Source organism: Loxodonta africana, chromosome 8 (assembly GCF_030014295.1).
Source record: "Loxodonta africana isolate mLoxAfr1 chromosome 8, mLoxAfr1.hap2, whole genome shotgun sequence".
Classification (NCBI taxonomy): Eukaryota; Metazoa; Chordata; class Mammalia; order Proboscidea; family Elephantidae; genus Loxodonta; species Loxodonta africana.
This window is the reverse complement of record NC_087349.1, coordinates 37,004,359-37,018,778: the sequence shown is the minus strand read 5'-3', so window position 1 is coordinate 37,018,778 and position 14,420 is coordinate 37,004,359. Positions and strand designations below refer to the sequence as shown.

Below are 14,420 nucleotides of genomic sequence, written 5' to 3'. Positions count from 1 at the left end.
CCTCATGAAGTATATTTGGAATTCAGTAATATTAATATCTAAAATGTGACAGCAGAATCTTATCTAAAGTACTCAGGGAATTGTGTGTTCTCGTAAATCAAATTTCAGGATAACTGAAACACCGTTTTTAGTTTTAGCTCTGAAAAAAATTTAGTTGGTCCATGACTTTTCCAACTATTTGTTGTAGTTAGGGTTCTGGGAGCCTCTCCTTTTTTTTTTTTTTTTTTTTACAAATAGTAGTAGGTTTTGGATATTATTGTGAAATGGCTAGTTTTAAATTTTAGGTTGCAGTTTAAACTGCACAGGAAAATGACTTATTTTGTTCCCCCAGATTTTCTATGGGTGTACTAATTTGTTCCCCTGAATTTATATTCTTCCAGGTTAACTCTAATTATATTTCTCTTCCATCTGCAGCTGTGTATTAAAGGGAATAAAAAATGACAACAGGAAGTAATTATTGTGTTGCCACTTATAGGTGCAAAATTCATTTCACTAACTTTGCTAGAGTCTAAATAGAGCTTAGCTGCTAACCGAAAGGTCGGCAGTTGGAATCTACCAGCTGCTCCTTGGAAACTCTATGGGGCAGTTCTACTCTGCTCCATAGGGTCGCTATGAGTCAGAATTGGCTCAAGGGCAATGGGTTTAATGGGTTTTTGGGTAGACATCATAGGATGGACTTTTGCCTTCAATCTTGTTTTTATTAGTGTACTGATTATTAACTGCTTCAGATTCTTTTAAAAATAGATTTAAATTCTAAATAAATAAAATATTTTGAGCATTTTAGCATAAGTCCCAGGCTTCTAAACCAGACACTGGGCATTTGAAGAATAGTATTGGTCCCTGCTTCCAGGAGTTTTCAGTATGTTGTGTTGTTAGGTGCCGTCGTGTCAATTTCTACTCACAGCGACCCATGTGACAAAGTAGAGCTTCCCCATAGGGTTTCCTTGGCTGTAATCTTTACAGGAGCAGATCTCCAGGTCTTTCTCCTGCAGAGCTGCTGAGTGGGTTCGAACTACCAAACTTTGAGTTAATAGCTGAGCCACCAGGGATCCTTTTTCAGCGTATTGGGGAACTCAAAGACGTAAGCAAATAAATACAATCAAATATTATAAATGCTCTGATAGAAGAATGTACAGGATCCAGTGAGGGCACCCAGGAAGCACAGGTCAATTCTCTCTTCTTAGAGGAGGTGATGTTTGAGTTGAGTCTTGAGTGAGGATTAGGAAGGGGTGTGGAGAAGAAAGATAGCACAAGGGAAAATGCAGGGAACTCTGAATCAAGAGGAAACCCTGGTGGTCTAGTGGTTAAGTGCTACAGCTGCTAACCAAAGGGTCAGCAGTTCTAATCTGCCAAGCGCTCCTTGGAAACTCTATGGGGGCAGTTCTAGTCTGTAGTATAGGGTCACTATGAGTCGGAATCGACTCAATGGCACTGGGTTTTTTTTCTGAACCAAGAGGCCCAGTTCCAGCTCTGGAACTACATGAATGATCTTGGGCATTTACCTCTCTGAGCCTCAATTTCCTCATTTGTAGAAACAGTGGGAGTGGTCTAAAATTCTTTCCAGATCAAACATCCTGTGTCACTATTAAATTCATTTTGTGAAATCTGAGAGAGATTAGAAAAGAGAATATTTTATATTAATTGGAATTTGTTTTCCTAGAGCCTCCTTTCCACATAATTAAAAGGCCACAAGCTCTCTGTTCTAGAAAAACCAAAAAACCAAACTCGTCGCTGTGGAGTCAGACCCATAGGAACCCTGTAGGACAGAGTAGAATTGCCCCATAGGGCTTCCAAGGAGCAGCTGATGGATTTGAACTGCTGATCTTTTGGTTAGCAGCCGAGCTCTTAAGTACTACACCACCAGGGCTCCACCTTCCTAATCTATTCAGGCCTTTCAGTGTGGCTTGAAGTTGTGGTGTCATTAGAGAATATTACTATAAATGCAAACCTCAATATTTAAATATTTATTATATAAGTGACCTCAATCTAAGGGAAACTGGTAGAAGAGACCTCAGGCCTAGAATCTAGTCTCCAACCTGCTGCAGAATTCCTCTACAGCATCTATGACTGAGACTCAGCGCCAGCATGAACAGCTGAAGGAGACCTTTTAGGGTGGGGACTTATATACCGTGTTGAGGGAGAAAATAAAAATTATAGTTTTATTAAAGCTTCATGTAATTAGATTGGTTCACCGTAACATTTTCTCTTAGAACCTATATGATCCCAGCCTGACTAGCTTAATTTTGTCTTTCTATGTACATAGTCTTCGTGCACAAAAGAGTTGAAGTATCTCACCAGAATATAAACAATGTAATAAAATGAAAAATTACAAATAAAAAAATCAAGTCCTGGGAAAAATAGAGTTCAGAGATTTGAGGAAGAGGAAAAGCGATATACAGATAAGCAGGGAATAAAGAGCTGGTTCCAATGGTTAATGCACTTGACTGCTAATGGAAAGATTGGAGGTTCAAGTCCACCCAGAGGCACCTCGGAAGAAAGGCCTGGCAATCTACTTCTGAAAAATCAGCCACTGAAAACCCTGTGGAGCACAGTTCTACTCAGACACACATGGGGTTGCCACGAGTCAGAACCAACTGCATGGCAACTGGTACAGTTCTTAAAATTGGGCCACAGATTTGACTCTTGAGCTTTCTAGCAAGCAAAGCAAAAAGAATGGTTACTAAGTTGTCTATAAAGGGAAGAAATTTCTTCCAGTCTAGACCCTTAGGCTGCAAATAATATTTGTGGGCAATTGTTTATATGCTTGTGCAGCTTCCTACTGCCGTGGCTCTTGTGAAGCTGAGCTCCCAGCCCAAGCCTCTGTGTCTAATGTGTTTTCTCCCAAGGACAATGAATCATTCTTCCCAGGACCCTGGCATTCATGAAGATGGAAAGCTTTACGTTGTGGATTCCATAAATGACTTGAACAAACTAAACCTCTATCCTGCCGGATCACAGCGTCTGTTCCGTAAGTGTGCCCTCAAAGGACTGGTGGCCCTTCTAAGTTTCTAGGCCACCTAAAAATAGCAAATGCTAACGTAGATGTGCGGGTGTGGTTGGGTGGGTGGGCCTTAGGAGAGGCTTGGCACTGGAAATGCAGTTTATTATTAGGCAATTTTTGCTTTTGTTTTCTAAATACCTGACAAGATTACGGGCTTTCTTGGCTCCTAAGCAAGACTTGAATTCTCATCTTCAAAAGTTCTGAGAAGACCCCGTGGAGTTTCTGGCGTTTTTGGTTATTACAGTGCCTTCTGGTGACCACAGCCAGCTCACCCACCAGTGGTGCCCATTTCCTAGAGGGATCTTATAACAGATTGCTGGGAAACATGCTCACCCAGTTTAAAAAAAAAAAAAAATTAAAAGTCTATTGGGCAAAAATGTCAACTTCATTTTCTACTTAATGATTACGAAATGCCCCAATTAAAGGGTTACAAAAAAAAAGAAAAAGAAAAAACAAAAGCCTGCTAAATACCAAACCTGTAATCCTGCTCCCTCGGTATTACAATGAGCTCAGCCAGATCATTCCAAGCCCTATCTTTTCTGGCTTAAAGGCCAACATTCAAACCCAGGTGCTAATTGCCCACTTGACATTCATTTCATACGCACTCTAGACAATTAGTGTCTCAATTTCTATCAGTCCCCTCCTAAATCCTTTCTGAGTTCTTGCTTTTTTCTTCATTTTAATGTGTCCAGATTTTCACCTGTTTTTTTTTTTAATTGTGCTTTAAGTGAAAGTTAACAAATCAAGTCAGTCTCTCATACAAAAATTTATATAAGCCTTGCTATGTACTCCTAGTTGCTCTCCCCCTAATGAGACGGCACACTCCTTTCCAACCTTTTATCCCTGTGTCCATTCAGCCACCTTGTGTCCTCCTCTGCCTTCTCATCTCCCCTCCAGACAGGAGCTGCCCACATAGTCTCATGTGTCTACTTGAGCCAAGAAGCTCATGCCTCACCAGTATCATTTTCTATCCCATAGTCCAGTCCAATTCCTCTCTGAAGAGTTGGCTTTGGGAATGGTTCTAGTCTTGGGCTAACAGATGGTCTGGGGACCATGACCTCCAGGGTCATTCTAGTCTCAGTCAGACCATTAAGTCTGGTCTTTTAAAGATTTTCACCTGTTTTTATTGTGGTTTCAAATAAAGTCAATCTTTTGGTGCCGATCTGTGGCTTTTGCTTTGATAAGGAAGCAAAAGCTGTTGAGGGGGTGGCATAATTTGTACTTATGCAGCAAGAGACAGAAGCCACCCACTATCCATAATCAAGTAGCACAGTTTGTAGAACCAAGGCAAAGTAGGAGGAAATGCAAATATCAGTTCAGCGACCTCTACTACCCCATGTTCTCACAATTTTTATTCAACTTAATTTCGGTATTGTTAGGCAGCTAAGCCTTTGGTTAAGAGCTCAGGCTGCTAACCAAAAGGCCAGTAGTTCGAATCCACTAGCTGCTCCTTGGAAACCCTCTGAGACAGTTCTACGCTGTCTTATAGGATTGCTATGAGTTGGAATCAACTCGACGGCAATGGGTTCAGTGGTTTTAAGCCTTACAAAATGGTGACCAAATGGGACAATTCATGATTAGGGTGAACTGAGCTGTTCAATTCAAAACATTTTGAATGCTTCTAGAGCATGCTCCTCCCCAAAACAGCTTTAAGAAACCAAAATACATCAGGGCCATTTAAAAAAAAAAAAATAGATGTAGGCATAACTGATTATTCCTGTGATAAAATTTGTTCCGTGGAAGATATCCCAGAGTGTTCAGTTTTCCACCTAGAGTAGGTGTCCCACAACCAGTTCTGTTTTATTCCTAGGTCACCTTGGGAGGGGGGCAATAGAACCATCTTCACTTTTAACCCTTAATTTCTTTATTCCCTCCCCAAAGAAAAACCCATGTCTGCTATTTTAGTGCTACCAGAACTTTCAAAGAAATTTTCCAAACAGGTCTAAGAAAATAGCGTAACCCCGCTTCTTCTTTGAATACCAGTATAGAAGAAGGTAAACGATTTACGAAGAGCTTCTGGCCCAAAGACATTCCTAAAATATAAGCCACCTTCCAAGGTGATCAGAGGGAAATGGGTGTTTCTACTGCTCACGCAATAACACTTGAGTACTGCTCAGTCCTGCTGACAGGCTGTACGCTGAGGAGTTTTTGTTGTTACTCTTGTTTTTTTGTTTCACATTAGCTCTAGAGGAGAAAATCCCAGCCCATCGCGGTAACTCAGGAAATGGAAGCCGCAGTGTGTTCCTTGTGGCACTGATAATCATTCTCATTATCAGCCTGGCCCTGGTTTCCTTCGTGATATTTCTAATAAGTAAGTACCGCTGGCCTGTTTTTCATTACTTGTATGCACTTAACTTTGTAGCTGATTGTTTAGCTTTGCTCCTATAATGAGTAAATGCTTTGTGGGAATGAATGCTTAAACTAAAGACGGAAGTAGAGCAAATGCCTCTAATGAACCCACTTGCTCTGGGACAGGGTTACCTACCAACCAACTAACCGACCGACCGACCGACCAGTTACTGTCAAGTCGATTCCGACTCAAGGAGGCCCCATGTGTGTCAGAGTAGAACTGTGCTCCATAGGGTTTTCAATGGCTGATTCAACGGAAGTGTCTCACTGGACATTTCTCTCAAGGCACTTCTGGGTGCACTCAAATCTTCAACCTCTCAGTTAGCAGCCCAACATCACCCGGAGAAGAATCAGGACAGGGTTATTGGGGCACAAAGCCAGTGTGTAAGCCCACAGTGTCAGAAGTTCAGAAACATGTACATTATCTATTTCTATAACACTGCTATAAATGGTATGCAGCTTATTCTAGTTAATTCCAGGTTTTCTCAATCCAAAACAGTACATTGATTTCTCTAGTAATACAGGTCTATAACTTAATCACATTCACGCTTAAAGCTTCCTCCCAGGTTTTGAATAGTGACCCAGGCTTTTCACATTAGCTCCTCCTCAGGAGGTCCCCTGAGGTTCCAATTCCACCTTCCTCTCTGCCTTGGAAGGAGCCCTGGTGGCGCAGTGGTTAAGTGCGCTTGGCTGCTAACAGAAAGGTCGGCAGTTCAAGCCCACCAGCTGCTCTGTGGGAGAAAGACCTGGCTTTTGTAAAGATTATAGCCTTGGGAACCCTATGAGGGCAATTCTACTCTGTCACCTGGAGTCACTGAGTCAGAATAGACTGCACTGCAATGGGTTTGGTTTTTTGGTTTTCTCTGTCTTTGATGGGAGTGAAGTGCTATCCCTCTGCTGATGCCTCACCTTCTTCTGGACATTGCCACCTCCCACCAAGCCCACCAGCCTCCTCTTCAGCTCACTGTCTGTACACTCATCTGGAGTTATTTCCATTCCTGAGTGGAGGGAGCCAAGGGGAGGGGACCAGCATTGGCACCCTTCAGGCTGTATTGACTATACTCCCATTCCTTCTGCCCTTTCACATGTTACAGGCTTTGTAGCCTTCAAAATTCTGGATGAGAAGTGGAGCACATGTCTTTGGAATGCCTTTAATTTCATTTCATTCAGAGTTTGAGGAGATAGAGTTGGTGATGGTGGGAGGAGAGGGGAGGACAAAGTGTATGGCTCTTTTGCTATGGCTAACCCCTCTCATTCCCCTACTGGGTTGAAGGTCTTTATCTAGCCTGGGAACTGGGACTTGGCAGGGAGGGTGAAGTTTAATGCTTCTATTTCTCACACCCAGCGGATGCCCTTTTGCACTTATAAGCTGAAATGTGTGCTGGCCTTACAATAATGGGGCCCTCACTCCTGCCATCCGTTGGGGAGGTGTGGGAGCAGAACCTGCAGGACCAGAAAGAGCACATGGGTTACTACTCTGAAATGCTGTTCCAACAGAGGTTAATGCTCTGCGTCATGCCATACCCACCTGGGGGAATGAGCGAGTTCAACTCTCGGGACATTTTAGGTGTGTCTACAGAAATGTGAGCAACCCAAAGGGAATTCTCTCTTCCCCCGTCTCTGTCTTGATATAAGTGGGATGATTAGCAGTAAGATTAAGAGAAATGATAATAATAAATCCTATAGACTGAGTGCTTACTCTGTCCCAGACACTGTGCCAAACACTTAATATCTACTTGCTCACAACCTCATAACAACTATAGTGTAGGATTCATTTTTATCCTGGTTTTACCGATGTTGAAACCGAGGCTTGGAGAGATTAATTAATATTCCCAAGGCCCCACAGTTAATAGGGGCAGAATCGGGGCTCCAAGACACTTCTGCCTGACATCAAAGGTCATGCACTTTGTCATTATTATTAGACTTCTTTTGTATAAATAGGATTTATTTTATATTTGCCTCTAGTGCTATTTTTTTTGTTTTTAGTGCTATATATTGAGGACAAAGTTATATTAAGTAAGAAACAGAAGATGAAAATAAAGAAAGTATCGTTTTATTGGACAATTACTCTGTGCCAGACACATTAAATTTGTTATTTCAAATCCTTCCTCTACCTCTCAAGATAGTGCCTAATATTCCTATTTTATAGATGAAAAGACTAAGGCCCAGAGGGTTTACTTCCTCAATTTCAATAGGCAAATAAGCAGAGCGGGGATTCAAGCTAGAGCTCCCCTGTGCTCCGTGGCCTCTCCTGAAGTAATAATAAAGGCTTCCTGTGCTTTTCAGACAAACCAGAACAAAGCCTAAGACTAGAGTTGGCACCAAACCCATTGTCGTTGAGTCAATTTAGACTCATAACAATTCTATAGGACAGAGTAGAATTGTCTCATAGAGTTCCTAAGGCTGAAATCTTAACAGAAGCAGACTGCCACATCTTTTTCTCGTAGAGTGGCTGGTGGGTTTGAATCATTGATCTTTTGGTTGGCAGTCGTGCACTTAACCACTGCACCACCTGGGCTCCTTAGAGTTGGCCCAGGCATCTGTACGTGAACTTGGCCTGTGCTCTCTTTTATCAAGGAAACCTTTTTTACTGTCAGTGGGATTCAGTGCAAACTTGTTATTCTTTTACCTGGAGTGCAAGAACTTGCATTCTTTATAAATCTAGCATTTTTATGCAATAGAAGCACAACTATTTTATACTAGATTACATTCTTATTAAACCATTAGGCCTTATGTTTTTGTCTCAATCTTTGTTTTAAAGAGGAATAATGGACAGTAAGAATAAATTACTGCAGATTTCTGTCCTTGGTAGCAGCTTTGAGCAGCTAAACATTGTAATTACACAGAATATTATCTCCACAGTTTCCTAGTCATCCAGTGCTGCCATAACAGAAATACCACAAGTGGATGGCTTTAACAAAGAGAAATTTATTTTTCACAGTCTAGAAGGTTACAAGTCCAAATTCAGGGCGTCAGCTCCAGGGGAAGGCTGTCTCTCTTTGTTGGCTCTGGGGAAAGGTCCTTATCCTCAATCTTCCCCTGGCTGAGGAGCTTCTCAGGCACAGGGACCCTGTGTCCAAAGGAAGCCCTCTGCTCCTGGTGCTGCTTTCTTGGTGGTATGAGGTCCCCCACTCTCTGCTTGCTTCCCTTTCCTTTTATCTCTTGAGAGATAAAAGGTGGTACAGCCAAACCCCAGGGAAACTCCCTTTACACCGGATCAGGGAGGTGACCTGAGTGAGGGTGGTGTTACAATCCCACCCTAATCTTCTTAACATGAAATTACAATCACAAAATGGAGGACAATACTGGAAATCATGGCCTAACCAAGTTGACACATATTTTGGGGGGGACACAATTCAATCCATGACACATGGTATGCTATTAAGTTTTACCTTAAGGAAGAAAAGGGTTCTATGTCAAGTTGGGAGACCCGGGGGGTGTAGTGGTTAAGTGCTACGGCTGCTAACCAAAGGGATGGCAGTTCGAATCCACCACGTGCTCCTTGGAAACCCTTTGGGGCAGTTCTACTCTGTCCTATAGGGTTGCTATGAGTTGGAATAGACTCAACGGCACTGGGTTATGTCAAGTTGAAACCCTGGTGGCATAGTGGTTAAGTGCTATAGCTGCTAACGAAAAGGTCAGTGGTTCAAATCCACTAACAAAAAGGTTGGCAGTTCGAATCCACCAGGCACTCCTTGGAAACTCTATGGGGCAGCTCTACTCTCTCCTATAGGGTCACTGTGAGTTGGAATTGACTTGATGGCAATGGGATGGTCAAATGGGAGTCCCTGAGTGGTGTAAATGATTAACATGCTGGGCTGCTAACCAAAAGGTTTGAAGTTTGAGTCCACCCAGAGGTACCTCAGAAGGAAGGCCTGGTGATCTACTTCTGAAAAATCAACCACCGAAGAGCCCTACGGAGCACAGTTCTACTCTGACACATGTGGAGTCACTAAAAGATGGAGATGACTCGATAAAAACTTTTTTTTTTTAAGTAATCAAAGGAGTTTGGGAAATGTTGGTTTAGATGATGCTCAAGATTTTTCTTCTTGTGAGTTTCCAGGAGGTAGGCTGGCATATAATTTTTCCCTAACTTTTTTGCACTTGAAATCCTTTTTCTTTCCATGGATTCATTTTGAGACCAGTGTAATGTGGAACGCACTTAGGCAGATGTGGCTGGTTCTTCCTTCCGGTATTTGATTGATGTAGAGGGTTCCCGAGAGGAGAATACAAGTCATGAATTTAGCTTCACACTGTTCCCCAGAAGTACGTGGTATCTCTGCCTAGCTCTGCAGCAAAGCTCGATTAAAACTCTTCTATTATGCCTGGGACCATAATTCAGCCAACATAATTTTCAGCCATAAGGGAGAAGCAGCTGCTGGGTGGCCAATTTGTCTCAAGGTTGGGAGTGAACCTTTAACATCTAGTTTTCCTTCTGAGGTTAGTTTATCCACTAAGCCCAGTAGCATGTTACCAATGTCATTAGTTCCTGTAAGATGCCTTTGAAAACAACCCGCCTGAAGTAGAAATGATGAGGAGCTCATATAGCAAGTACTGATTTTCTGCTGCATTTCTTGGGAATTTTAACTTAATATGCAGACCTCACAGTGTTCCAGTCTCTAGTTCACTGTATTGTCAGGGATTCTGTTTATTTTGAAAATATTGTGCCTCTGTTCTCAGAAGTGGCCTGGGGTGGGGATTATTACACATTCACAGTGGGCTGGTAATTCAGAACCAGCAGAGTTATATCAACGTAGGCTGAAGCCCAAAGAAAGGCATTTCCCAAATGAAGAGCAGAAAAACCTTTTCTGAGGATGGATCTCGGAATGAGACTACCTAGCCATTCACTTCTGGGGGAACAATCAGACAGGCTGGCAGTTTCCTTCGGTTGCTCACAGCTATGCCCTTCTTGCCGAAATCTGTGTGGAGCTGCCAAAGGTAGTCTGGGCTGGCACCAAGAGGGTGTAAAAATAATTCACTTGGTAGGTAGCTTCAGCCTCAATTTCTCTCCTGGGCTTCCGAGCTATATGGGATATCGGAGCCGGGAATTGCCGGGAGTGCCTTTCAGCACTCAGCTGAGCACAAACACAGGGCTCTGATGAGTCCTGATGCAACATGCTGGAAATCAATGTAACGTAGTCTGTTTTCCATTTTGAAGCTCAAACCGGAAGCAAGATGGACGACGTGTCAAGAAGATTAAGAGCTGAGGCAAAGGACATAGAGGATCTTAAGAAGATCAACAGCATGATCGTACAGCGCCTCAGCCAACTGGAACCTGTACAGAACTAGAGAAGATGTCCTCCAAGGGCAACCGCTAAGACCGCAACATCTGCTGATGTTATTGAGGGTGCACAGACTGAAGACCTGAGAAAGTGCATCTGCTAAGGTGACAGATTTTCTAGATAGTGAATCCAGCTCTGGGGCCTTCTCTCTGCTGCAGGAATGGGAGCTACTCCAAGGCATAGGGTTTTGGGGACAGGAGTCAGAAAGGGGTGAGCTTTTCTCAGCCTCATTTAAAGGTAGGGTCCTTCAGCTTTAATGGGGTTAAGGGTGGCTGGCATGGAGGAGAATTGAGAGTAAGCAAGAAAATTCGCCTAATACATACAACTTCTCTTACAAAAGGAGCTTTGTTATTAGAACAAGTTCACTGTGCTGATCAGATTCATGATGCCTTGCGTATCTCTGCAAATTTTTATTTATTTAATTATACTGTGTAGAAGGGAACCAGGTGATTACTCTCTTCAATAAAAGGGATTCTGCTCAGCTGATTGGACTATGACTCATAATTCCCCAGGGTTGGGGAATGGGTAGACTTTAGAGCTAGTTGTCCTCTGGTGGTTGCTGTGAAAACGTGTGTAGTAGGGGTGTGTGTGTGTGTGTGTGTGTGTGTGTGTGATGGGGAGTGGGGTCAAAGAGAAAGCTTACTTCATTCAACTAATGTTTATTTGAGCTTCTACTCTAGGCAAACCACCCTATATTAGAGGAGCTTATATTCAAGTGGGGAACGAAGGAAATTTGTATGTAAATGAAGTATAAGATAAAAAAAAGATAAACACTTTAAGAGAGAAGCCTAGAAACTGCTCTAGGAGTTGAGAGGAGAGAGAATCAATTCTGGGTTGTGGGGTGGAGTGGCATGGGGGTAAGAGGATCTCAGGGAGGAAATAGCTTTTGAACTAAGTCTTGAAGTGTGGGTGGCTCAACTGCTCTGAGTTGTGTGCATTTTATTTTTATATATAATTATATAAGCTTCATTTACTTTGCTTCTAATGAAAATGAATCTTTTCATATCCTGCTGATTAGTTTAGAAGAAACTGATAGATCTGTGGTCTTTAGTAAGCTAAAGTAGGAAATTGTGTATTGGGAATATTTGGAGCCTGACTTCTTTTTGAACAAAAGGTAAGGTGCACAGTATATGACGTAAGATATGATGTGAAATAAATGAGTTTAAAAAGCATATGAGTCTTAGAAAATGTTTATTTAATGTAAGTACATTGTGCAAGTCAATTGAAGAACACAATGCAATTCTTCCATTTTGGGTTGATCAGAATTCTTTGGGCTTACCTGAAAATTAAGCATACACACACACAGACTCTTTATAACTCTAAATACTTAATGAAATAAACATAAGACATTTAATTTATCCATTTTTGCACACAAAAACATTTGTACTGCATATTTATTTTCTTAAAATTGATGAATTATCACATAGAATTTTTTTTTTATCTGAAATTTGTGTTTACGGGAAAATTCTTGTTGAACCGTTGGTGGGGTGTGGCAAAAATCACTTGTTATTAGAATTTATTGTAGCACTGTTTCAGAAACCACTAAGGACTGGATGCAACAACTCTTGAAAAATACCCATTTCTTTCCTTTCATCTGCTTGCTCTGTGCGTTTTCCCCTTTCTACCTACACAACTGATGTGTTTCATATTCAGTAATAAATGACCTTTATCCCAAGAAATCTATGATTTTGACAGTGTGAAGTAGTGTCTGATAGATCATTTTGATCTTTTATGATCTGAACTGTCCTGCCTGCATGGCACAGGTGGAGTTCTGGTGACACCTCTGATCTTCCCCCTTGGTCACTAACAGCCCGGAGGACCACAGTCACCACAGTTCCTGGTGTTTGGATTCACAGATTAACAAATTCCATTGAAATCGTTTTAAAATACTGACTGGGTTACATGTACTCTTATGGCAGTCAAATGCAGTGGTTAGGAACATGGGCCCAGGAACCCAACAGCCTGGTTTGTATCTGATGCCACCGCTTACTACGACTTTGCCTCTTTATCAGTAAAATGGGGTAATTGTAGAGTCTGTCTCATACTATTGTGAGGCTTAAAAGAGGTACTAAAAGTAAAGGGCTTAAAACAGCATCAGAGACAAAGTAAGTGCTCAATAAATGCTACTGCATTCTGACTCATGGCGACCCCATCTGGGTCAGAGGAGAAATGTGCTCCATGGAGTTTTCAGTGGCTGTGACCTTTTGGAAGTAGGTTGCCAGGACTTTCTTCCAAGGAGCCTCTGGGTGGATTCCAACCTCCAGCTTTTTGGTTAGTAGCCGAGCACTTTACCGCTTGTTCTACCCAGAGACTCCTAGAATCGCCATCACCACAGCAGTGTTTTTAAAAACACGGATTCCCAACTCCATTCCATGTTTGCTAAATCAGAATCTCGGAAGATAGGGTCGAGGAACCTGGTTTGTTTTGTTTTCTTTTCTTTGGTTTTAAACTTCCCAGGTGATTGTTTGATGGGTACATTGGGAAACTTCTGTCTTCTGTTCCTGGTTGCATATTTTATTTGCACCACCAGGAAGACCCTTGGAGAAGGATCATGCCTTTACCTCCTCATGGCTCCTGTATAGTGTTACGCACAGTACTGGGCACAGAATAGATGCTCCATACCCACTTGTGGACTTATTCTGAACTGTTTTTCATCGCTTTTTAAATAATCTTTTTCACTTTCATTAAAAGTAGAATTACATTTCAGTATTGTTTTTTATATGAAAAATTTTTACTGGGAAACTTTAATCTTCACCAAGTAAGTGGATACATGGCTTCCCACAAGAAAATTGTCATCTTTCCTCTCTCTCTCTCTCTTTTTTTTTAAATACACTTCCTCAACGCTGTGGAAAGATAGCTCACAGTCCTAACAATCCATTTCCTTTTCATGGCTTCTTTTGAGCAAACTCATTCACAGAGGCAATAGATTCCAGCCGTTTCTGATAACCTATTTCTTTTACTCATCCTTCTCTTCTGAATATAGATGAGGTCATTACTTCAAGTTGAAATAAATTTATTTTTTACACCCGGACTCCAGAAGATCTTGTTTTCATTAAAATAATCTTTCTAAGCAATAAGAATTGATTATAACACGATGGTTTTTGTGCAATACTTTCTAACACACCTCATTTAGTCCAAATGACATGCACACCAAAATTCTTCCCTTTATCCCAGGCTGTTGTTGGCAAAAACAAAGCAGTTGTTTTTGTGTTATTTTTAAACCTCCTGGTTTGTTTTATAGTGTTGTGGTTAAGTGCCACAGCTGCTAACCAAAGGACAGCAGTTTGAATCCACCAGCTGCTCCTTGGAAACACTTTGGGGCAGGTCTACTATGTCCTATAGGGTCATTATGAGTCAGAATTGACTCAATGGAAATGGGTTTTTTTTTTTTTTTTTTTTTGGCTGGCTTTATTCTTGACCAAGAGCCTTACTTTGGAGGTTGGTGTCCACCAACAGAGAAAGTCATGGCTAGATGACCCTGGTTTATTCCCAAGGGGTAAGTTCACTCTGCATCCTAAGTTGCAGCTCAGTAGTCACACTGGGAAGCCGAGCCATCTCATCTTAGGCTGCTCCAGATTACTAAAAACGGGGATATCTGAGATATTAATTTCAATCCCCCAAACCAAAACCGAAATCCACTGCCGTCGAGTCGCTTCTGCCTCATAGCGACCCTATAAGACAGAGTAGAACTGCCCCATAGAGTTTCCAAGGCTGTAAATCTTTATGAAAGCAGATTGCCACATCTTTCTCCTGCAAAGCAGCTCGACAGTTTGAACCGCCCACCTTTC

At 41.8% G+C, this 14,420-nt stretch overlaps 1 protein-coding gene across 1 annotated transcript; it reads left to right on the top strand.

Annotated features, from left to right (window-relative positions):
• Positions 1–225: 225 nt before the first annotated feature.
• On the top strand, positions 226–14,020 carry LSMEM1 (leucine rich single-pass membrane protein 1). The gene is made up of 3 exons (XM_003407013.3): positions 226–2,968; positions 5,184–5,312; positions 10,509–14,020. The coding sequence occupies exons 1-3, from the start codon at positions 2,761–2,763 to the stop codon at positions 10,637–10,639; spliced, it is 468 nt and encodes a 155-aa protein (XP_003407061.2). The 5' UTR covers positions 226–2,760; the 3' UTR covers positions 10,640–14,020.
• Positions 14,021–14,420: the final 400 nt, after the last annotated feature.

Bases quoted from the DNA above. Each gene is read 5' to 3' on its own strand.
- LSMEM1 (XM_003407013.3), top strand. From the start codon at position 2,761: ATGCTTGTGCAGCTTCCTACTGCCGTGGCTCTTGTGAAGCTGAGCTCC. The intron at 2,969-5,183 runs GTAAGTGTGCCC...GTTTCACATTAG, and splicing joins CGGATCACAGCGTCTGTTCC to CTCTAGAGGAGAAAATCCCA. The intron at 5,313-10,508 runs GTAAGTACCGCT...TCCATTTTGAAG, and splicing joins CTTCGTGATATTTCTAATAA to CTCAAACCGGAAGCAAGATG.